The sequence below is a fragment of the Octopus bimaculoides genome, chromosome 13, assembly GCF_046866305.1.
Source record: "Octopus bimaculoides isolate indiv1 chromosome 13, ASM4686630v1, whole genome shotgun sequence".
Taxonomy (NCBI): Eukaryota; Metazoa; Mollusca; class Cephalopoda; order Octopoda; family Octopodidae; genus Octopus; species Octopus bimaculoides.
The window spans coordinates 53,717,865-53,743,157 of NC_142940.1; the positions used below are offsets into that span (position 1 = coordinate 53,717,865).

At 34.6% G+C, this 25,293-nt stretch overlaps 1 protein-coding gene across 9 annotated transcripts in view; it reads right to left on the minus strand.

The window, feature by feature from the left end:
- Positions 1-25,293, minus strand: part of LOC106872665 (DNA-binding protein SMUBP-2) — a 26,155-nt gene extending 862 nt beyond the window's left edge. Inside the window, exons 1-17 of one of the 9 annotated variants that reach the window (XM_089361770.1) lie at positions 25,158-25,293; positions 17,102-17,237; positions 16,518-16,678; positions 15,179-15,377; positions 14,588-14,685; positions 13,688-13,848; positions 11,912-12,112; positions 11,120-11,344; positions 9,596-9,693; positions 8,363-8,545; positions 6,895-7,013; positions 5,172-5,266; positions 4,591-4,714; positions 3,405-3,581; positions 2,210-2,318; positions 707-848; positions 1-328 (exon numbers count right to left, since the gene is read on the minus strand). The exon at positions 1-328 is cut by the window's left edge and continues 862 nt beyond it. In XM_089361770.1, coding sequence (XP_089217896.1) covers positions 1-328; positions 707-848; positions 2,210-2,318; positions 3,405-3,581; positions 4,591-4,714; positions 5,172-5,266; positions 6,895-7,013; positions 8,363-8,545; positions 9,596-9,693; positions 11,120-11,344; positions 11,912-12,112; positions 13,688-13,848; positions 14,588-14,685; positions 15,179-15,377; positions 16,518-16,678; positions 17,102-17,175 — 2,494 coding nt within the window. In that variant the 5' untranslated portion in view covers positions 17,176-17,237; positions 25,158-25,293. Of the gene's footprint in view, positions 329-706; positions 849-2,209; positions 2,319-3,404; positions 3,582-4,590; positions 4,715-5,171; positions 5,267-6,894; positions 7,014-8,362; positions 8,546-9,595; positions 9,694-11,119; positions 11,345-11,911; positions 12,113-13,687; positions 13,849-14,587; positions 14,686-15,178; positions 15,378-16,517; positions 16,679-17,101; positions 17,238-17,823; positions 17,887-18,361; positions 18,497-18,523; positions 18,669-18,917; positions 19,311-21,970; positions 22,866-24,719 lie in introns of those variants that run through there. The other 8 variants (XM_089361773.1, XM_089361775.1, XM_089361771.1 and 5 more) reach the window with 8 other exon arrangements.

The following is a 25,293-nucleotide window of genomic DNA, read 5'->3' on the forward strand; positions in this document are numbered from 1 at the left end:
CCGGCACTGATTTATTTTGTTTCTTTACTTTCTTCGTTTTTTTATCCTGTTTTTCTGTCATAAGTAGTGATTCATCCAACAATTCACTTGAATCAATAGACATTGCTTGGTTTGTTGTTGTATCATCATCACAGTTAGAGGAAGAAACAGTAGACATTCCTGTACAGCTATCTCCAGGTTCATTATCAACCAAGTATTTGGAAGGGTTATTTTCAAGTGTATCATTATGGCTAATTACTTGTTGTTCATCATCTGATTTTTTAACAATTATTTGTCTGTCCTTGCCGTCTCCTTCACTGATATGTATCAAACCCAATTTGTTGGCTATCTGAAAAAAATAACAATAAAAAGAATTTAATTTTAGAATAAGCTTATATATAAATAATTATTCTAAAAATAAATTTATTTTGATAAATCTAATATAGATAACATTCTTGCATTTTGGTAGTATTAGTTTCACAGTGTCTTTTACAGATTTTATAGTTTAAAAAAGTATAAAATGATCTTTGGTTTGTCATCAAATTCACAAGTGAACTGTATTGATTCCCATGTTATAAATTTGTAACAAGATTGAATCTATGAAATACAAAAATAGTGTTTCAAATGACAAAAATGACACTACTAAAAAGCAATATGTTTTAACACAAATTTTTTTCCAAAAACATCAATAAAAAAAACAAGAAAAACTTGAAATATTTTTCCTTACTTCATGTACCAACATTCTTTCAAAAGAATTCAGTGTAGATGGGAAAATTTTCGCAGTTTCCTCCGAGTTTTTTGAGAAATCTGTGAGAGTTTTATGCAGCTCATTATGTCGTTTCGCATCCTTGTCGGCTTTAGATATTTTGCTGAAATAGTAAAAAGTAAGGACTGTAATCCAAACTAATGAGCAGATGAGCCACAATCCTCGCAGACAAGAAACAAAGACACAAGCTCCCCTGGGTCAGTAACAGCAAAGGAATCAGTGGAGTGGACATGAGATGTTTTGGTACAGCTGTATTGAAACCACCTGTCTGACGTCACTGGTTCAATGTTGACTTATTTGATATCAAGCATTTTAATGTTTCTCTTGTTCTCCCCACCTCTCTCTGTCTATGTGTAAGTATATTTCTGATTATGTGTATGAGGAGACGGAAAGTTTATATTTCAATTGCATTCAATTAATAAATTGCAACCTCTCCCTCTTTATCTATATGTGTATATATACATTAATAATATCAGGGTAGGAAAAACTTTAGAAATTTTTACTACCAGTGGCTTAGCATGTAGAAAAATTAGTCAAGATATTGTATATTATTTATATAAATACAATGTACATTTAAACACATAAGAGGTATCCATCATAGGATACCTGGCACGCTACTGTATTTATGTGTATACATACAGATAGATAAAGAGATGTGCATATGTATATATCTGCATGTGTGTATGAGTTTGCCTCCAGTGCCAAAAAGTAGCTTGACATGTCTTATTATGCACAGTGAATCACCAGAAGTCTCTGTCTCTTGTCATCTCCTCTGTGAGGTTCAAAGTTTGAAGGTCTTTTCTCACCACTTTGTCTCCTGGGTCTACCCTTTCCATAGGTTTCTTCCACAATTAGAAATCAGCACTTCCTATTATTATTATCCAATTAATTAATCAAGTGTTTGATTAATCATTTTGCCAAGCAATCAGTCAGCTAGCTTTGTGACATGCAACTTTGTCAATGACATACCTTCTCTACTCCAGGTCTGCTTCAAAAGTGTCTACCCCTATTTCAAATGTGTTGTTTAACCCCTTACTGTTTAAATCGGCCATATCTGGCCTGTTTTATGTTCAAACTGGCCATATTCAGCCTGTCACACCTTCTCTACGATGCCATACTAAAAATAAACAAGCACACCATCGAAATCTCAAAGCAATAAGATCATGAATAATTCAAAACAATGTGAACAAACAAGCATAACAGTCAACAGAATAATCTGAACACTAAAGGGTTTAAAATTATAAACTTACTTCAAACACACAATATTTAATTATTTAAAATATGGAAGTGATTATGCTTTTTATATTTGAAGAAAAGGGGGAAATGAAGGATTAGACTGTTTATGTTTTCAAACCAAAATCTGAAACAAACCACAGTCAAGTTGATAATAAAAAAAAAACATAGGTCACTCCAAAATATAGAATTACAAGTAAATTTCACAGAAGCTTAAAATATATACAATACTTTTGTTTATCATCACATGGTTTGGGTTTTTTTCTGTTAGCATTTTTACCAATTTCAATGCCATTCATTATTTCCAATTTTCTTAAGGATGACCGGTCTACAATTTCATCTGTTTAAAACAAAATTTAAAAATTTACAATTCATATTAATTAAAAATTAGTTTAAGAGAAAAAAAAAAAGAACCTAGAGAGATGCTTGAGATAATTATTTGTTGATATTTTAATAAGTAATTTTAAACATTAAAATATATAAACTAAAGAATTGAGTAATAAATAATTTCAACTTTAGAATTCTTTAGACTACATAGAAATAAATAATGAAAATAAAATTTTCTTTCATAATTATGGAAATAATTATTAAACAATGTTCAATGATGACAATGCATTCAGTACATTTATTTGTTATTCTACTCACTCTCATCATCATTTTTTAACATCCACCTCCCATGCATAGACTAGGCAGTTTGACAGGATCCAACAGATCCAAAGACTGAATAACACTCCAATATCTGTTCTAGTATGGTTTCTACAGCTGGATGTTCTTTCTAAAGCCAACCACTTTACAGAATATACTGGATACTTTTTTGTGCCACTAGCACTGGTGAAGTTGTCATGCAGCTTACAAATCAAGATCTCCTTTGACTGAGGAGAGGGAAGCAGCTTTGTGCTTGGAAATGAGAACTTCAAGTATGAATGAAGGGGCCACAACAAAACAGGTTTCTTGCTGTTGAGGAGCTACATGTCTACTCACATGGAATAATCAGTAGTTATTATGGCACCACCAACATGTCCTATGCTAATAAACATGTAGATATAACTAATATGGAACATATAACATTAGATATGTAGGCATAGGCATGGCTGTGTGGTGAAGAGGTACACTTCCTAACCATGTGACTTCAGGTTCAGACCAACTGATTATCCCTGCTGTGTGTGTGTGTGCGCGAGAGTTTATGTCTCCTAGTCATGACATCACATGATAATTGTAAACAAGCATTACTGTTACACAAGTGGTGTTGTTCATTTCCAGTCTTCTGTGAAAATATGTCCAGCCATGGGGAAATATTACCTTGCTTGGAAATAAGGACAGCTGGCTGTAGAAAATTTACCTCAACAAATTCTGTCTGATCTATGCAAGCATGAGAAAGTAAACACTGATGAACAATGATGATGTCATTATTTGCATGAATACAAACCATTTAAATACTGATTTGCTGAATAAACAAATCCTTTATCGAAGAAATGATCCATTAACGAAGACAGAAATTTGTCATGTCTCATAGTTTCACTGTCACAAACAACAGTTAAGTGACGGCGGGCTCTTGTTATCGCTACATTTATACGTCTGCTTTCTGATAGAAAACCAACATCTCCTAGAAAATAAAAATGGAAAACATTTTCAGAAATTTATTTAGATTCTTACATAATCATATAAATATGGTATCTGCAACTGAGGTGCTATTAAAATAGCCATCTATGAATCATACATAACATATAGACACAATTAATAGGCCAATTACCACAGTATTTATTATGGATGTGCTATATTAAAAACACAAATATCATCAGGAGATGGCAAATCATCTCAGCAGTGGTCAGCAAGAATGCCAGATGCATTTTGGTCTTTCTAATGGACCAAGTGACTACTAGAAACATCAGAGAATGTTTTAGTCACAGTTCACTACATCAGACAAGAGAAAGCCTGAGAATGTGGACTGGCTACAAGTATGTATCATTGAAAAGATCCAAAAAAGATATACTGAATCTAATATTCTCACTGGCCACAGCTGAGATGTCTCCTGATATTTATTGTTTTTAACACAGCATGACCATAAGAGATGTTACCTCAGGATAAATACAGTGTATCTTTTACTTGTTTCAGTTTATTAGACTGTGGCCATGCTGGGGCACCACCTTAAAAAATTTTAGTTGAATCGACCCAACACATTTTTTGTAAAACCTGCTACTTATTCTATCAGTCCCTTTTGCCAAACCACTGAGTTACAGGGGTGTAAACACACCAGCACCAGTTGTCAAGTGGTACTGAGGAACAAACACATGCACACACACACACATATACAACAGGCTTCTTTCAGTTCCATCTACCAAACCCACTCGCATGGTAGAAGACACTTGCCCAAGGAGTCAAACAGTGGGACTGAAACCGAAAGTATTATACATTAAGTATGATACATAGATATACACTTTATACACTTCTAAAATTATTGCAAATAATTATGAAAATCATAAGGTTTTGAAGATAGATACCAGATGTTTTTAAGATAATTCATAAATTTATGCTGCATGTTTTATTTTTATTTATTACTTGAATGTTTTATTTTGTTTTCAGAAGGTGAAAGGGAATTTGAAAAGTTTGCTCACCTTTTTGATTTGACCTCACTAAGGAAATAACAACAGCTTCTTTCTCTCGGCCTTGGAAACCATCAACTGACTTTATTTCCAATTTTGGATAATCAGAACTCATTTTCAGTCGCAGTAACTCAACCTACAAAATATATATATTTAGCTTAAGAACTGCACTCCATGTGGACTTTGAAGCTAGCCCCTGTGAAGGTAAGCTAATTGGGCCTGCAGCGCAAAACTAAAGGGAGTGATAATAATAAAGCATTTATTGGTACCCTACCAATATGGTATTACTTTAAATTCAGTTTAAATGAAAAACTTTTAAGTTCATGAATTTTTGGAGTGCTTTTAAAATTTTAATTTTCAACTGTTAGAATATAATAAATCCTCATCCAGATCTGATCCCAATGCTGGATAGATTTTCAATCATGGGATCATTCTGATTCCAAAATGGTATAATATGTCTATGTAGAGCAAATGTAGACTGAGATGCAGGGGTCCCAGATGAACAGAGAGAATTTTGCATTTATTATTAGCGAGTATACATACATATATATATATATATATATATAAGACAAATGTAGGATTCTAAGTAATACCTGAAGGTTGTATGGTGCAATAACTGCAATTTCTTCAACTGAAAGACCACTAGATATAAGCTTCCTTACATGGTAATTAACAATTTCAGCCTCCCCTGTAGATGGAAAAAAAAAAAAATTTAATACAGCATCATTCAAAATGAATGGTACAAAAAGAAAACGTACATGTAAGTGATGTAAGGAATATATTGCAAAGTGTACAATTCATTTGGACTTAATTACTCTGTATAGTAAGAATGCAAATGTAATCTTTCAAGAATCACAAAGAACAGTGGTTCTCAACCATTTTTTGCCTATGGACCCCTTTGATTCCTATTTTATTCGGATGGACCCCCATGGTCATTTGATGTTTAAAAATTCCTTTTATATTTTTATAATTAAATATTGTATTAAAAAAGTGTTAAAATATCTTGTGTATTGTAGAAGTATAACCAATTTATTGCAAATAAACTTTAACCATAAAATCTTATATGGACCCCCAAGGGTCATATTAACCGTAATTGAGAACCACTGACATAGAGGCAGAAAACTTCAAAACTAAAACAACTCTAAATAGATACCATTCCTTCAGTTTTGTTTGTTTTCCCCTGTTAGCATGGGTCAGGAGGATACATTATTCAGGCATTGTTCTACAATCAAATACCATTCCTGTTGGGAACTATCATTTGTTTTTTAGGTGAGGGATCTCTAATTTCACAAGTCTTTGAAGGTGCGAAGTGAGCGAATGATTTGTTGGCACAGAAAGTAATAACAACACTGCTTGTAGATTGCGACTTTTGTAGAGTACAAATGTAAACAAACACACACACACATACATGATGGGCTTCTTCCAATTGCATCTATCAAATCCACTCACAAGGTTTTGATCAGCTTGGAATTAGAGTAGAAGACACAGTAGGAATGAACCCAAAACAATGTGGTTGGGAAGCAAACTTCTTATCCACACAGCCATGCAGGCATCTAATGTGAACAGATATTTACAAGATGAAAAGAGAATGACAAGTTGGCGGTGATAGCAGTAAGGGAAGAAATAGTAAGGTTCAGTTTGATAAAATGATCTTTACTTTGTACATGAGAGGATGAAAAACTAATATGAATGAGATTTCTACATAGAATTATAGTACCAGCAGAAGCATGTTCTATTTTAAGAAACATATATAATTGTAACTAAGATGGAACATATTACATCATTAGATATGTAAGCATAAACATGGCTGTGTAGTGTAGGGATTCACTTTCCAACTATATGGTTTCAGGTTCAGTCCCTCTGAGTGGCACTTTAGGCATGTGTTTTCTACTACAGTGCTGTGCAGACCAAAGCCTTATAAGTGAATTTGGAAGATGGAAACTGAAATAAACCTATTGTGAGTGTCAGTGTGTTTGATCATGTCTCTTTGTCTCAACATCATGTGATAGTTGTAAACAAGCATCACCATCATGTAAGTGGTATCCTTCATTTCCAGTCTTCCATGAAAACACATCCAACCATGGGGAAACATTAGCTTGCTTGGAAACAGGTGAGTGTAGGTGACAGGAAGGGCATCCACCTGTAGAAAATCTGTTTCAACAAATTCTGTCTGACCCATGTAAGCATGAAAAAGGTGTTGAAATGATGATGATGGTAGTGGTAACATTGCAGACAACTTGTTACAATCTAATTACTTCCTTACATCAAGTTATATCAAAATAAAGAAAAAGAACAGAAAAGAAAAATTATGCAAACCTTCATTGCCCTTTGATATTTCTTCTGGAACTTCCAGTTCAGGCAGATTACAACCAGCAGTGTCAATCAATATTAGTGGTTCTGTAGTTAGTTCATTTTCTTCTATTCTGTCCAAATCCCTAAGAAAATTTATGAAAATGTCTTAACCCTTTTGTTAGTATATTTGTTGTTTTTGTTTCAATTAATTTGGAAAACTAATTGAAACTAATAAAATGATATTGTCATTTTTAAGCAGGTGTTTGGAACATAAATTAACATGGAATTTTAATGGGAAGTTTTAATTTAAATCATTTTAACCTTTTTTTCTTTTTTCTTTTTTTCCATTAGCTCTGCAAAATAAACATGATATCTTGGGAATATAATCTAGTTTTAGAAACCGAAGAGTCAATAATCTACTGATATAAAAATATGCAGATATTTTGAATTTATTCCAAGTTAAGAACTGGAAAACTGATCTTTCAGGAATCATTTTACCTTAGCCAATAGGTTTCTTACCAAAAGTATATCCTCCTCCTCATCATCATCATCATCCTCATTATTTTACATCCTCTTTCATGCAGGCATAGGTAGAATAGTTTGACAGGATTGAATGGGTTAGGTAATCAGAGGACCACATTTTCTTCCAATGTATCACTTTTGGCATAATTTCTATGGCTGATTGCCCCTCCTTACAACAACTCCTTTACAGAGTGTACTGGGTGCTTTTTGTGGCACCAGCTCTGTTGTAGCCCCCTTGTAACTTATAAAGCAAAATGGAGCACCCCATGATGAAAAGGAACAGATTTACAGTGAAGATGTATAATAATAGAATCAGTAATGTGCAGATACATGGTTTAGTGGTTAGGGTGTTGGACTCGGGATCATAACATTGTGATTTCAATCCCTGGACTGGGCAATGTGTGATGTTCTTGAGCAAAACACTTCATTCCACATTGCCCCAGTCCACTCAGCTGGTAAAAATGAATAATCCTGCAACAGACTGGCATCCCATCCATGAGCAGTATATATGTCAGAGAAACCAACCCAATGTTCCTTACAGAGTAATGTGGGATAACCATGTATAATCATCATCATCCTCATTTAACATCTATTGTCCATGCTGGTATGGGTTGGACAGTATGACCAGAGCTGGCAAGCTGAGCAGAATCCAGTCTGATTTGGCATGATTTCTACGGCTGGATGCTCTTTCTAATGCCAACCACTTTACAGAGTGTGCTGGGTGCTTTTATGTGGCACCACATGGGTAATTTTACATGGCACCACACAGATGCTTTTTATGTGGCACTGGCACAGTAACCATGTATAATAATTAATATAATACATATTAATAACATTGAAACCATAAAAGCATTCTAAAAAGAAATTCAAATTTTATTAATATGCTAACAGTGGTTCTTACTAAAATAAATGTTACTAGATATTTATAATAAGAACAGATATTCTTCAAACAATATCATAAAATCCTTACTTCAGAAGATGATTTTTAACAGAAGAATCTGCAATGAGTTCATTGTCATACAGCTGTTTCGATGACCATTCCATAATATGCTGATGCATTCGGTACTGAGTGGCTAACATTTTCTTTACTTTATTTCCATATTCCTTCAAGACTCTCTCCATCAGTGTTATCTCTAAACCTGCACTAGCTGCCCTTCAAATACAGAATAGAAAACAATTAGAAACAAAGAACCAAATACCAAATTGAAGCTTGATGAAGTGAGACTGCCTTAGCATGTAATCTCATACAACTTTAGTTTTTGGTAAGTGCTAGGGACATCTAAACTTTTGTATAAGAAATGACAATTTCTCAAGCTGGATTGCCATACTCTAAAAACACTGGATTCATTGTCCCTCAACCTCTCTGTATCGCTAAGGAATCCCTGTTTGTGAGAATGCACCAATACAAGTTGCTGATTCCTATATATTTAGATATACAAATGAAACATAATGAAAAGCTGCCCTTTCAAAACAAAATTCTCCATATCCATTTTATTAATACACTAACATCACATGAAACTCTTTCTGCCTTAGTTGCTGAGATCACTTTCTGTAACTCTCGGACGAGGTTAAGTCAAAATGTGACCTTCTGTTCTAGACATGCATTCAGTTCTGCCCTTTGACCCCAGCAAATCAGAAGTTTCTCCCTCAGTAGATTTGAAGCCCAGTAGTGATTAAGTTCATGTGTTCTCATTTTTATAATTATTATTCCAAGCCAGACTGTGTGGGCAGTGACACAATTTTCACAAATTTACATAACATCAACGTCATTGTCATCAACATTGTCATCATTATATCTGCTTTTCCATGCTGGCATGGGTTGAAAGGGTTGTCACAGTTCAAGTCTGTTATTATGCAATGTTACTGCTCAACTAGAGAAGATGGGAGTTGTGCCTCACTCTCATGTTCCTTTGTAGGCATCTTTCTACAACTGGATATCCTACTTATTGCCAATCACTTTACAGAGTGTACTGGGTGCACTTTATCATACGACCAGCACTAGAGAGGTACTCATGTTCTTAACAAGACAAGAGCCCACTCTATTCAATGCTGTCTGTGCCTATTGAAAGCAAATGTGACTGAGAGGAGGAATATGAATACAATGGTCAAGACAGACCTAAATGTAAATATTATACATCCCTGTCTCCATCACCACCATCTTACAGAAAAAAAAAATTAAAATGTAAAATGTGAAAATACATACTCCTTTGATATAATAGTAGGTGGAAGCTGGCAGTGATCTCCAGCCAAAACACATTTAGGAGCTCGAGGAATTGGTATCCAACAGGCAGCTTCAGTTGCCTAACAACATAGAAAAAATATTTTTATAAAATTTTAAGAATTTGAATTAAATTAAGATATCAAAAGGATTTTAACAAATCCTTATAATATTGATTCTTAGATATAAAATAACACAGAACTTTTTCTTTTTTTTTTTTTTTTTACTTTTAGGAAGGAAAACATTGCTCATGACCTATTACAGGGCCCCCAAGACTGGTGAAAGGAAAGGACAAAGAGATATCTTCAAACCAGTAACCAGGCCTGAATTCTGGCAACAGAGTGGTCTCCACTAAAGACACCAAAGGTGCCAGGTAGTGGTGTTAAACTGGGCAACAGACAGGCTATGGTGTGATTTGAATTCAGAATGCAAAGTGCTGGAACAGATATCACAAAGCATTTGATCTGATGCTTTCACTAGTCTGAAAGGATAAAAGATGAAGTAGACCTCAATAGAATTTGAACTCAGCACTAGATACAGTCAAAAGTTTTGCTGATGTCAAGAGTAACAATACCACTTTCATCCAAGTTTGCAAGTGTGAGAATCTACTGAAGTATAGTAAATGAAGGTAGACTTTCTTAAATCAAATCCTTCTGAGAAGAAAAAGAGATTCTGAGTGACAAAAGAAATAATTGTTTAAGACTGCCTTCATTATCTATAATATGTTACAAGCAGAAGGACACGGTTTCACTCAGGTTATAAACTCATAGCCTTAACACAATGCCCTTTGCTTGTACTGTACGATTAGTGTATTTCTCAGAAAGTAATATTTTTAACACTCAATGGTTTTACACTTCAGTACATCACATGCACATATTATTCATGCAAGTGCTTCTTCATATACTCTGTTTTCTGTCTTGCCACTGAGAATGTCAACTCTGGAACATCCAACATACAGCTGACCATGTGAGAAGCATGGTTGAAGGAGTTTAAGTTCCACCACCTTTAGAGATTGACATTGTCCTTTGCTGATAGACATCGCAAAGCTCAGTTTGACAGGAAACTGCAGTGTTTTGAACTTAAAGGGGAAATCATTTGAGATGAGAGGGATCCTTGGAATGGAGACATTCTCACACATCATGTTGCCTGTAATTACTGTTGCTTCAAACACATGGGGCATGGCTGTTTTAACAACCAGCCTTGTTCCATTTGCAGAGTCTGGGTACATCAAAGTTTCTTAACAGCAGTATGGGAGCAACTGTTTTCAAGGGCTCTGGAGGTTGGGGCATTGCAGGGAGTTTAACCTTTCCACCGCAGCAGCACAGCCCAGGTGTCTCTCCAGGTTACTTCCATGCTTTGCAGTGTATGCACTAAATTGTCATAGCATCAATGGAAACTTTAGTGTTATCTGCATAACTAACTGCTGGATCATAGTTGAAAGCTGTTTCATAGAAGTTGCTTCTCTGAGCTGTTGTGAAACACTATTTAATAATTAATATAGAGTATTACCTGTGAACATTCATCAACGATAACCATGTCAAAATAATTATATTTCAATTCTTTAAGGGGTCCATCATCAGATGCACTTGTTAAGGTGGATAGGATAATATCAGCACGCTTTAGGATTTCAGTGCTACTCTGTAATGTTCTTTGATGAAGTTCTTTTCGCAAGACCTTTATCTCTTCTCTATATTTATATTTTTCTCCACCTTTATTTGATTTCAGGAGTTGATTCTAAAAATAAAATGTATTTAACTATATATCATTGTTATTTTTGCATGTCTTTATTTTATTTTTTATTTAACAGTGAGACTGTAAAATTGACAAAAAAGCCATATCTTTTGTCATTCGTCTTAACATACAAGCTCTAACATTATAACATTTTTCTTATATTTGCTGCTACACTGTCAACAACCAAGATGTTTATTGTTATTCATTTAAAATCAAACCAATTTAATAATGATGACAATAATGAAAATATCATAATATCCATCATCATTGTTTTAGCATGAAACCTGTGCTTGTATTGTTAAGGTTAGGCAGTCTCTTAAAAGACTAACTATAGTTATACTAACTAAAGTTACAAGAAAAAAACCTTTAGTAAACACAATCTGAAATAAGCTATAGCTGCAGAGGAAACATGAAAATGTATAACATCACATATATTTGTATGCATGTATGTAGGTAGGTGGATAGGTGAGTGGGTATTTTTCAGGTAGATAGACATATATAGATAGTAACAGATAGATATACAGATGAATAGATATACAGATGAATCCGCAACCTGTCTAGTAAACTTACATAAGCTTTATCCAAATCCTTCTTGACATCCATGATTAGCTTTCCACCATCACTTGATGAAAGAATTGCATCTAAACAATATTTTTGTAGATGTGGCAATTGACGAGCTGGATGACCAATACGAAGAATATTCTGTTTCAGCAGGGCTAATCTGTCCACAAGATTATCCACAGCAATATTAGAGGGTGCACACACAAGAACCTAGAAAAAAAAAAGCATGGATGCAGACATCATTGTGTGATTATGAAATTAGCTTTGCAATCATGTGATCGCAGGTTCAATCCTAGACTGTGGCAACTTGAGTAACTGTCTTCTAGTGTAACATCAGGTTGACCAATATCTTGTGAATAGAATTTAGTAGATAGTTTCTGGTGATATGAAGTTCTTGAAAAGACTTGTCCACCTCAGCAAAACTGAGTCCTGGAAGTGCTGTTTATTTTCTCCACTACCTTTCAAGCATTATGCTTGTCTTTCCCCTCTCTGGCTCCTACAGAATACCCAACCATGTTATCTCCCTCTCTTGTCCCCCCCCCCCCCAGCAACTGTACCGTCTTACCACTCCTGCTATTCCCCACTCAATCACTCTTCTACAATTCTCTATCCTACCCAGATCCTTGTTCTTCATTTATCCAACCTTCAGCCTTACTCATTTTGACAGTGTCCTCCACTTAGCCCCCTATTTCTTCATACTCTTTTCCATACAACATTGCAAACCACCCACCCACTTCTACTCAGCTTGTGTCTGGTGGGGACCATTTGGGTATCTCCTCACCATTATCTATCTTTTGCAGCTCCTACTGATAATTTTCTCTTTTTTTTTTTATCCCTTTCTTCTATTAGATGTGAGTAACCAAGCAGATCCCTCAACAAAAGCCTGCTCTGTCACCCATCTTCTCATAGTAATCCCCTCGTTCTCATATCATGAAGTTGATCCCACCACCACCCAAGGTTCATAATCTAGCAAATTGTACGGTGACCTCAGTGTTGGTGGCACAAAAAAAAACACCATCCAAGCTGTAAAGTGGTTTGATTAGGAAGGGTATCCAACCATAAAAACCATGCCAAAGCAGACACTGGAGCAGGAGGCAATCCTTGGATACATCTGATCCTGTCAAATATCCAACCCATGCCAGCATGGGACATGAATGTTAAATGATGAAGTAATAGTAGTTTTGTTTCTATACATCCTAACCTCAAATCCTGTCTGGAGAGAACTGTGTTCTGTCATCTGTCTCATCCTCATCATCATTTTAGCATCTACTTTCCAAGCTTGCATAGGTTGGAAGGAGTTTACTGAAACAGATCTTCTTTGCCCAGATGCCCTTCCTGTTGTTAAACCTCACCTGCTCTCAAGAAATGTAATATTTCCTCATGACCAGACAAGGTTTCTGTAGAATAATGAAAGTGAATGACACTGCTTTTATGGCAACTAGCACATGATGTCAAGACAAAGAGATACCTACATACACACATGCACACGATAAGCTTTTTTCGGTTTTCATCTACCAAATTCACTCATAATGCTTTGACTGACCTGAGACTAACTGGGATTATAGTAGAAATGCTTGCCCAAGGTGCCATGCAATGGAAATGAACCCAAAAGCATATAGTTTGAAAGCAAACTTCTTAACCACACTGCCATGCCTGCACCTGTTTCATGTTGATAAAATAAATACCAGCCATATACTGAATTAGTTCAACAAAACATGCTACTTTCCAATAAATTGTAATCCTCAGTTTTATGAATGCAAAGTCTTTTTAATGGGAAGCATATACCTTTTGTTTCTGCTTGACAGCTTGCAACAAAATCTCAATAACTGTGGTAGTTTTTCCTGTACCAGGTGGCCCATGAATTATAGCGATATTCTTTTGATTTATTGCAAATTTCACAGCTTCTCTCTGAGATTCATCAAGATTTGTATTGTAAAATGTAAAATCTAAAAAAGAAAAAGAAACATGCTTATAAAAGAAATTTATTAATCCATTGTGAGACATGGGAGGTTTCAGGACAGCATTTTTCTCTGCCTTCCAAAATTTATAAGTATGTCACCGGCATTAGGAAGGGCATCCAGCGACACAAACCATTCCCAAACACACAATGGAGCTTTGTGTGGCCTCCAGCCTTATCAGCTCCTGTCAAACCATCCAACCCAACCCAGCATGGTAAACAGATGATAAATAATGAAGAGGAAGATAATGTCAGTCTGTAACAAGTTGAACAGTTTGACAGGATCCAACAAGCCAAAGGACGATGTCGTGTTCCAGTGTCTGCTTTAGCATAGTTTCTACAGCTGGATGCCTTTCCTATATACATATCTATAGGAAAGATATGTATACAATCTATCCTTGAAAATGATGCAGTTTAAATCTGTACCAAGATATGGTCATATTTTTAGAGAGAAAACTGCAAGAGAATTTCTTAACTAAGAACAAACCAATCTACTTTGCATTTACCAATCTGAAAGCTCAACCTTGAAAGAATGGTTTAGAGTTTGAAGGCCTAAAAGTTACCATAGTAAAAACCAAGGATCTCACTGCTAACAGAACACTAAGGTGGCTCTGCCTATTAGAGAGGAGGAAAGAACTATGATACTATATATTCATACTCTCTGAAGCATAATATTTGTGAATTCAAAGGGTTAAGCTATTGTAACATACAAGACAATTGCAACCTACCATGACATTTTTCTGAAGGAATGAATTTATGATTAAATAAAATATCCAATAAATCGCTGGCTCTTCCATTTCCTGCTTTATGTAATCCACTTACAGCACTGAAAAAAAGTTTTAATTGAATTAATTTGATTGAAAATATTCATTGACAAGAAAATTCTTAATAAAAGATTTTTAATATCTACCGATAGTTACAAACAGTAAAATTGCTGCCATTTCTCCTATCAATGTACCATCTGTTGACAGTGCACTTTGGAAGATGCATAAAATAAGAAGTCCCTTACTTGAAAAGTGGATAAAACTTATTAACAGGAAGGGCATTCAGTAGTAAAATATTACCTCAATATATGAGTGAATATATGAATATGTATGTGTGTATGCATGTATTTGAAACCATACATAGATTTTAGGAAAATTTGTTTTTGCTCAACAATTGTAAAAGTCAAATAAACTATGGAATTCAAATTATTCAACTCTTTAATTATTCTTTTATCATAGCAACATAATTACATACTAATTAAAAATTAATTTTCATTAAACAAAACACTAAATTAGGGAAATTAATAGAAATTTAAAAATGGAATATGAATTTACCTTTTTAATCTCTTATAAGTCACATCATTAGCAATTTTGAGAAGTTTATAATGAGCATCAGAAGACATGGTCTCTATGTCTTTATATTCATCAAATGCTACTGAAATACTGTTAGAGGTGGTCTTGGAAACAATACCAACTGCAATATTCTCAGACTGTGCAGCATTTTTCTGATTTAAACTGAGCTGAACAATGTCACCTATAAAATGTAAAATAAATTCAATTATCTATTAACAGTTGGTACTGAAATCAATAATTCTATGTGTATCATGAAACATTATGGGACACCTCTCAAGACACTCACATAGCACTAGAAAGTGATAGTCAAATTAAAAAAACATAGCATTGCATTATGTAAATTAAATTTTAACTGAAAAAAAAATTCTGTATAATTTATTGATAGTTTAATGAAAGACAAGGAAAACTGGAAACAAATGATATCACATGCATAACAGTGACAATTACAACTGTTACACATCAAGACAAGAAGACAGATATGGTGTAAGTGTGGGTGTGTTGCTTCCCATCTACATGGTTTTGAGTTCTGCCCACTGAGTAGCATTTAGGACAAGTGTCTTCTACTACTGCCCAGGGCCATAAAATCTGAGTGATACAGTGTGATAAGGTTGGACCTTTGAATTACAGACACAGTACATCCAATGGGCCTCTATACAATTTATGCCAATCAAAATTCTCTTCTAAGGCTCGAAGCTATTCAGGTCTATGGTGAAAACACTTAAGATGTCACAGAGTGGAATCGACCCTGGGACTTCATAGTTGCATGGGGAATTTCTTAATTACTTAGCTATGCTTACATCTAGAGGAGCAAAGTATCAACCTTTAAAAGCTTTTCAAGACTAGAGACATCATCATCATTGTTTAACATCCAATTCCATGCTTGCATGAGTCAGGTGGAATTTGTTGAAAAAGATTTTCTATGGCTGGACACCTTTCCTATTTCCAATCCTCACCTATTTCTAAGCAAGGTATTATTTCACCATGGAAGACAGGAAATGAAACAACATTGCTTGTATGATGGTGATGCTCATTTGCAACCATCACATGACGTCAAGTCAAGGATACACACAAACACACACATATATACATATAAATACATATATGACAAGCCTCTTTTTTCAGTTTCAATTTATCAAATTTGGTCGACCCAGTGCTATAATAGAAGGCACTTAGCCAAGATGCTGCACAGTGGAACTGAATCCAAGACTACATGGTTGGGAAGCAAGGGTTCCCAACCATGTGGTCTTCATTATATTTCATAATAAAACAAAAAATACAATATTAATGTACATTGTGTAATTTTCAAAATGTAAAATATTACCTGGTGTAAATGAATGAGATGGTAGTTCTTTCTTCATCCATGGTTCAAGTGTAACAATCATACGACCATAAAAACCAGATGCCTGGCTAGCAAGGTGCAGCTTTAGAAGGCAGACTCCTTTCTTTTCTAATTGTTTTGGAGGAAGTTTCTCATAAAAATAGCTGGAAAACCATTTAAGAAACAGATTAAAATTCAATGTCTAACCTAATTTTAAAATGAAAAAAATAGTCTTTTCTGATAATTTCAAGAAATGAAAAATAAATTATTAAAACTAATTACCATTCTTTGCATATTTTTAACGTTTTATATTTTACTTGTTTCACTGCATTCAAAGGTTTAGTCAATCAAATCAACCCCTTATTTTTTAAAGTCTGGTACTTATTTTATCAATCTCTTTTGTCAAACCACTAGATTATAGATATAAGCAAACCAACACGGGCTATCAAGCAATGGCAGTTGGGACACACACGTGTGTGTGTGTGTGTCCCAACATGATGAGTATACTGGGCTTCATACATTTGCATCCCAGTGTCACTTTGAAGGCATGCACTGCTCTCTCACTCAATAATAATAATAATAAATACCTATTTTCTTTTATTTCTGCATTTCGCTCTTCTTCAAGAAGTGCCAAAGTTTTTGAGACAAATTCTTCAACCATTTTGTAAAAATATTATATACAATAGGATATGCTATGTTCTCTTTCCCTCTTTCTTTTTATGGCTGAAAAACAATGAATAATATTAGTTAATGAGGTTGTTCTTAGGAAATTTGTAAAAGTATAAAAACAAAATCACTTTAACAGGCCCACCACAATGGAGTGAATTATCTGCAAGGATAGTGGAGTCTTGCGAAAAATTCTATTATGGAAATAGATGGATGATTTAAGTTCCCTTCACAATCTGAAAAGTGGATCGTTGGAGAAAAGACCCTGAAACATTTGTTTGGATATTTAGTATCGTATGTACCACTACAAAACCTGAACTTAGATACATGGAACCGGAGGAAAACAGAAGTGCTGAAATTTTCCGTCGATTTACTATAAAGTGGTTCTTGTGGATCAATTGTCCATTTAAAACTGAAAGATACCTGATTTAAGAAAATAGTGTTTGTAAATCACATTTTGTGTGCAGGAAGGAACAAATCGAGTTAATTTCACCGAAGTTTAAAGTGTTACAAAAAATACGACAGGTGACTGCACACTCCCTTAATTACAGACGTGGAGTATTGGTATTTCTCTCTACAAATTTTAAAGACAACTCAAAACACTGACGACAGTAAATCAAATTAATTCATATATAACTCTTACAAGTGTGGAGAAAAATATTTAAGCTTATTCATCTCTGTACTTGTTTTGTTTGTATTCTTAAAACCGGAACGGAATTGCAAAAATAAACGGTGAATGCAAACGAATTTGTTCCTCACATATAGATCTTTTGAAATATAAAGTGGGCAAAACAAAAGTCAGGAAATACAAAAAAGCGGTTGGTGCAACAGCTGAAATCACCAGATTATACCCACAGATCGCAGACCAAACACACAGTTCTAAACACTGGTCATATGTCATGATCAATGGACCATACCGAACAAATATAAATTTCTGGCTAATTCTCAATAAAGCATTAGAAAAAATTTGAATTCATATGACTGAACAATATTTGCTTCAACTTTGTTAAATTAAATCAGTTCCTGTATTTTCGTTTCTACGTTTCATGACATTTCTGAGAAGTTAGGGTAAGGATGTTTAATAATTAAAACTTAAGGGGAAGATGTTATAACGACTGTTCTAGTAGCAAAGAGTGTCAAAGTGATCCAGGAACAGTATAATACAATGTAGTAGTATTTACATTATGGTTTTAAGTTAAAATACGAACCATATGCACACCTGAAATACAAAACACCCAAACACTTTCCAATGCACTCAAGCCAGTTGGTGCACCACACAGGGATTGCGCAATGTTTCACATAATTACGTCCCTTGTATTATTTCAATAAATAAAATAATCTACCTATATTTCTTTCGATTTTTCACAAGTCGATCTCCCCAAATTTAACAATGTCTTTTGAGTTTGATTTTTTAACTTCACACCAGACATAAAATATCCTCAAATGTTATTTTTCTGCAAACGTTTAAAACTTACAACGCGTACGTGTGGCTGTGTAAGTTGTGCTAGCTTTATACATGAAAGAGAAATTGTGTATGATTAGAAGAATTTTGATGAGACCAAACTACGCGATTATATATGCATGGAATAGATATTTAAGCTATTTTGTATTTTTTTTTTTTAGTGTTATAATCATTTATTCATTGAAGTTGTCGAATATATTGGATTTTATGTCTGTAAGCAATGTCCTCTTGTACAAAATAGTAGGGGCCACGTAGAAACAACATGCTATACTCACTATTTACAACTAATGACCTTTAATGTTAAGTAAGGTGGGTTAATTACTGCTGTATATTTTCTCAACATAAAACAGCACACCTTAGAATGTGGTAAGTATTTTTGAGCAAAGCACTCCGTCGCTTCGTCATCTGACGTGTAGTATACCGTGCAACTGTGCAATTCCGATTTGATGGAGGGAGTGAACTACTGAGCAACACAAACATTAAACCACTATAAAAAAAATTTCGACGGAGCTATTAAAATATCCTGTGGATAACGGTTCGAATCACATATTTTCTGAAATTAATATTTGATAGTCCGATTATTTAGTTATTTGCAGAGATGGGCACTGGAGTGGCTATGGTAAGTAGCTTACTTACCAGCCACATGGTTCCGGGCTCAGTCCCACCGCAGGGCACCTTGGGTAAGTGTCTTGGATCTATTCCATCTCAATCACAGGTTTTTAAACTTTTTTTTTACTAAACAGTTTGAAACTTCGAATACTGGTAGAATTTCTCACGTAGAACACGGTTTACTCTGAACGTTTTTGACAAAATTCCAGTATTCGAAGTTTCAAACTGTTTAGTTAAAAAAGGTTAATTAAAAAATCTGTGAATCAGATGGAATAGATCCAGTGTCTTCTACTATAACCTCGGGCCAACCAAAGCCTTGAGTAGTTTTGGTAGAACTGAAAGAAGCCTGTTGTGTGTGTCTGTGTTTGTCCCCCCATCATCGCTTGACAAGTGATGTTGGTGTCTTTACGTCCCCGTTCGGCAACAGATCGATTGGATAAGTATTAGGCTTACAAAGAATAAGTCCTGGGGTCGATTTGTTTGACTAAAGGCAGTGCTCCAGCATGGCCACAGTCAAATGACAAACAAATAAAAGAATTAAAAAAATGAAAGAATATCAGTTTCTATGAGAAAAGAACAATGTTCATCCTCAAGTCTGCTCTTATTCAAAGGAGTAAAGGAGTTCCAACTATGACTATCCCATACTTGTCATGATCTACTCCACTAAATACTCCTTTGCCTCAAAACAGAACAGATGATAGCAGTTAAAACTGTTGATTGTACGGTTTTTTTTTTTTCCAATCCGGCTGATCTAAGTCTAAATGTATACTCCCTTATATTAAACCTTACACACTTTTTGTATCTTCTCATGAAAAAGTGGGGAGTGGAGAAGAAAATGAACTGAAAAGTGGTGAGCTGGCAGACTAGACATATTTTGTGTATGACTAGACCTGTACTGCACTGAGTAAAATGCTTAACAGCATTTCATGTCTTTGCTTTCTGAGTTCAAATTCTGCCTCGGTTGACTTTGCCTTTTATCCTTCTGGAACCAATAAAATAAGTACCTGTTGAACACTGCAGTTGACGTAATTGACTCATCCCATCACATGAAATTGTTGGTCTTGTACCAAAATTTGAAACCAACATATTTTCATTTGCAGCACTTAAATTTATAGTAATTAATTCCAAAACCTATACACATCACTGATGGATGCACAAACACTCCAAAGAACCTTGATATGTTTCATCCAATAGCTATTAAACTATCACCATCTGTCATGTCATCCAACTACACTATTTTATCTCTACTCACCACATACTACATATCACTTTTGCCCCAGATCTTCTGCCACTTCAAATCAGCTGACTGGTTGGAATTCTGGCAGTTCTATGTTAACTATGCTAACCTGGCATACATGTGCTTCACTCAATTAATCAAAAACAGTTATGCAGATGACTGAAGCAATACATTTGGTAAGTTTCTTAACATCTGACACAAGCAAGAGTCATAACTCCAAATACCCTGGTTTTAGTAGTTCACTCAAAGGACATACTTATAACCTGGCGGTGTGTGGTGGAATCACCCATCTGTATAAGCTGGATAGCTTTTGCCCACACTATAAACTCTTATATGGTTGTGTGGAACAAAGTTTGCCTACATGCATCAGACTACAAAGACACCTGACTCCTTTGCCAAAAGAACCTCTACCAATTTTGAAGTGTCTCCATTCCACTTCCCAACCTTGATGGTTCACTAAATAATGTTTTCACATTTGCTGCCCATGTTAGATCCAAATTCAGAATAAAACTTTTCTAAAACAATTCCTCTCCACTATGTATACAGGTAATGCACACAACAGTACCAGTGGTTGCTTCAAACCACTAAGGGAATCAGATCTGAGTTTCCCTCCCATTACTTTCAAACAATATGCCAGCAAACAAGCCCCCAACCACATTAAGCTTTTCAATTCTTTCTCTATTTAGTATGTTGCAAAAAGGACAACCCCACTGTCAACCTATTGCTTTCATTCTGAACACCTCAAGGGTGATAGAAACTCTTAACAAAAACAGCAACCATAACTGCTAACACCTTGAATCTTCTCATTTATGATTACTAGTATGGCTTCTGTAAAGTTAGAGCTACTAAAGATCTGCTCTTCTATATCACTCACCATTAGGTATTTACTATTTAGAAATTTAGTGAAAATGTTATTGCACTAGACACCAATAAAGCATCTGTATTTAATTTATGCAATCACACCTTCATTGCGGAATTTCTTTCAGGATTCCATGGTGCTGAGAAATAATTTGCTTTTAATGATTAAAAATTAGTAATTTTAAGTAATAAATTTTGATTCACCATTACCTGACAACATGAAATACTTTGTTTATGTCTTCAAAGACAAACAGTTTTAATGATAATTTATCCCATGGGTAGTGTTCCCCTCCAATCTGTGTACTTACGAGTGCACACATTTTACAATTAGGAAAGAAACTGAATTTCAAATACAGTAAATGTGCACCCTTAATTGCACATTTGTTCTTGTTACTTTTTAATGTCTTCCTTTAAACACTAGCCTTTTATCATCACTTTCAGACTATTTTTTTCTTGCATTATTGTAGCTATCATGCTCCTTGGAATATGCTGTAGCATTCAATTTAGTTACTGCTTTATATTTTCATCATGTAGGTTTTGTAGTCTTGTCACAATATCTTGAAATCATAAATAGCAATACTCATGATTTATGGCACCACCATAAAGATGAACTGATAAACTCACCTTTTAACAGATGCCCCACTTTGACCAACCTTGTTTTTCCTTGGTATAACATATCTATTATGACATTGCTTTCTGGAGACAGTAGGATGGGATTTTGAATGTGACTGGGGGAAGGGGCATTGAGTTATCAATCACTCAAGTTTCCAACCATGTATCTTAATCCAATATCAGACTTAACTTTTGCCACAAATTAAGATATGACAATAATTGCAGTTGTTCTTAGGACACCAAAACATACTTCAAACATTAGCTTCAAATAGATGCTATCCCTTTTTATTTCATATATTGTTCAATCCAAGGATGAGAAGTAATGCTCAAGACCTTTGTAGACTCCCAGCTAGGTGTTCTATTTGGAATCCTGCAAGTTGATAGCTATAAGAAAACATGGGACAAGAGAGTGCTGCAAAGCTGCAGATCTATGGAAGACGGATTGAGTAAAGTCAAATATTGTAGGAATGAAGGAGAGTTGGCTGCAAGAAGAGGTGGTATACGATGAAAAGAAACCATTATTGTAGCCGTGTCAGACAGAGAAAAATAGCATGTTTATATGCTATTTTTTAGCATGTTTGTGAGTGAATCTTTGTCAATCAACCTGTATAAAATGCAAGTTCATCCTACATTTGAATATAAACTAGAACTTGTAGCAAAACATACCAGGAGAAAAAAAAAAGCATGGCTCAAAAAATTCTTGCTGATTAACATTCTCCACACCTAATTTAACTAGCAATCTAGTATTAGCTTTCTTAAATGGGATTTCAATGATGCAGCTGGATTAGGGATGCAATTTCCAGAAAAGGTATTTTTCTTTAAACAACGGAAGATAATTGATTACGAAAATAGTAGAGGAACAAGTGTACTCCCCAGAGTTACATGGAAACTAATATACTTAGTGCGCGCAAAAAAAAAAAATTAATTGGAGAGGAAAAGTTATTTATGGGAGACAACTCCAAAATTTAACGATTAATTGTTATTGTCTGCAATCAAATTGTTTTACAACTTATCATAGAATTAAAGCATTTTAAATTCCATTTCTTAACGGTTGTGGCTGACTGTCAAAATGGGTCTCCGATTTTCGATACTGAACAATTCTACAAAAGGTCACTTTTTTTTTTCCTCTTCTATCCCTTAAATCATCCAAACAATATTGTGCGTAGAAATCTGAGAATGTTGATTTGGAAGACCGAAAACTCGTAGAAAATTTCTAAAAGGTGTATCGTTGAGAACGCTTTCGTTGTGCTTAATTAAAAATTACAATTACAATTGGTTTGATTCAAAATTACCTTCACCTCAGCAGTTGGGACATTTCTTTGACAATATAGGAGTGAAAAGAAAGTTAACTCAGGCTGGATTCGAACTCCGATAACTGACAGTGTTTACAGGTGAGATTCCATTATATTAAATACGCAAAGGCACATACATTAATATTGAAGTCTTTCCCTCCTCTTGTTTGTTTATAGTATTGAAATATTGGAGAGCCTGAAAAGGTAACTGCTGGGTTTACCCACAGTGATTTTTAAAAAATGTAGAAGATAATTCATTTTAGTAGCATACTTTTCTGTTAGCAAATATTTTTTTCTTACACACATACATACAGCCTCGCTTGTTTGGGGAGTTAATTTAAATTACTTTTTTTGTGTGTGTTTATATCCCAAAAATGGACAACGGGCCGCATCAAACAACTAAATGTGTTTATGGGAAGAAAAATATTTTAAAATATCAATACACGAGAAAGGTGATCGTACGTTGTGCTAGAAATAACAGCCAAATCTCCCTTAAATCACTTTTTCCTCTGAAAATATTTGCAATTTTTTTTTTTTTTAACCAAAAAGGCTTCTCCCGCGGTTTTTAAATGCGTAGTGCCGAAAAAATTGTCCACAATTGGTCTGGGCTGATGGGGGGGGGGGGTGAAAGATTTCCAAAAAGTATTTTTTCATATAAAGATGCCTCTCATCATTTCGAAAACAATGAGAAAAAATAATTGGAAAATTCCCCGGCAAAACGGAGAAATTCCAACTTATGTGGGCGTCCTAATGCGAAACTCCATGCTTCGTCCAGCTTTTTAAAAAAGGAAACTCATGAATTTCGTTCTAAAAATATTTTCCGGTTATTTGGCTCTGTGCGACATCAACATTTTTCGCTATCAATTTCCCCCAAGAAATGCTATCCGAAAATAAAAACGAAACAATTTTATTAAGCTCCGAAACGCCGCTAGCCATGTCATTAGTGACCATTGTAAAAACAACAATCTCGAGGGTTCAAGTCGCCGAAAAAGATCATTCGGTGGTCACATTTACTTCACTGACATGCCTCCATAAACAAGTTCCAAAGATTCGTGTAACAGAACATTCTCCAGAAAGTAAATCAATTGTTCCAGCTTATTTTGTGTCTAGGGAGAGTCATTATGCCAATATTAACACAGGCACAAATACAAAAACGAAGTAAATCCTAGAATGACTTTCCAAAGAAAATCACGAAAACCATACCTTTAGCTATACGGGACAACCTCACGACCATCTGAATTTTAATAAACATTATATGAAACAAAGTTACTTCTTTTTATGCATTTAAAGACATTACTTTGAAATGGTGATTAGCATTTGTTTTTTCTAAATATATATATAAAAGATAAATGTTTGTTAAATTTTATTAAAAGAACCCTTGCTTTGCGGGACCCTAGAAAATTATCACAGAACCTTCTTTAAGCAAGACTCATGATAAGGTAAACAAGCGAAAAAAAAATATCAAATACCTTTTTACCAAAAACAAGCGTTTCAGTGCTAAATATGAAGAAAAATAAAAGGTGGGATGAGGTGTTTTTCTTTTCTAAATATTACACACGAATAGTATAGCTACCATTCATATTTACATTAAAGCAATTCTAATTCATTACAATTTGTTATGGGTGATATTCAGCAGCTCACCAGTAAATGGAACGCTTCAAAATACCGGATATAATTTGATATTTAAAAAGCCAAGTACTTTCCCAATGCGGGGAAGCTACCTGAACGACTCTTTCATACGGTAAAAAAAGGTGTTCTTTATTTAATATTCCCGTCATTCGCAGAATTTCTTTATTCCAGCCAGACTTAATGTTGAGGGAGAAAAACCAACAGAATAACATCCCAGTCAATATAAATGGTTTCATAGCCTCATAATTTTTGCTGTGTTACTGTAAAAAAATACTGACCTTGGCTTAAAAGATTACTTGTTAAAATAATTTGACTTTAAACGAAAAAATATTTTGTCTCTTCTTCGACATTTTTCTTTGGTTTAAGTATATATATATATATATATATATATACTATGGTGCAGCCGAATATTCG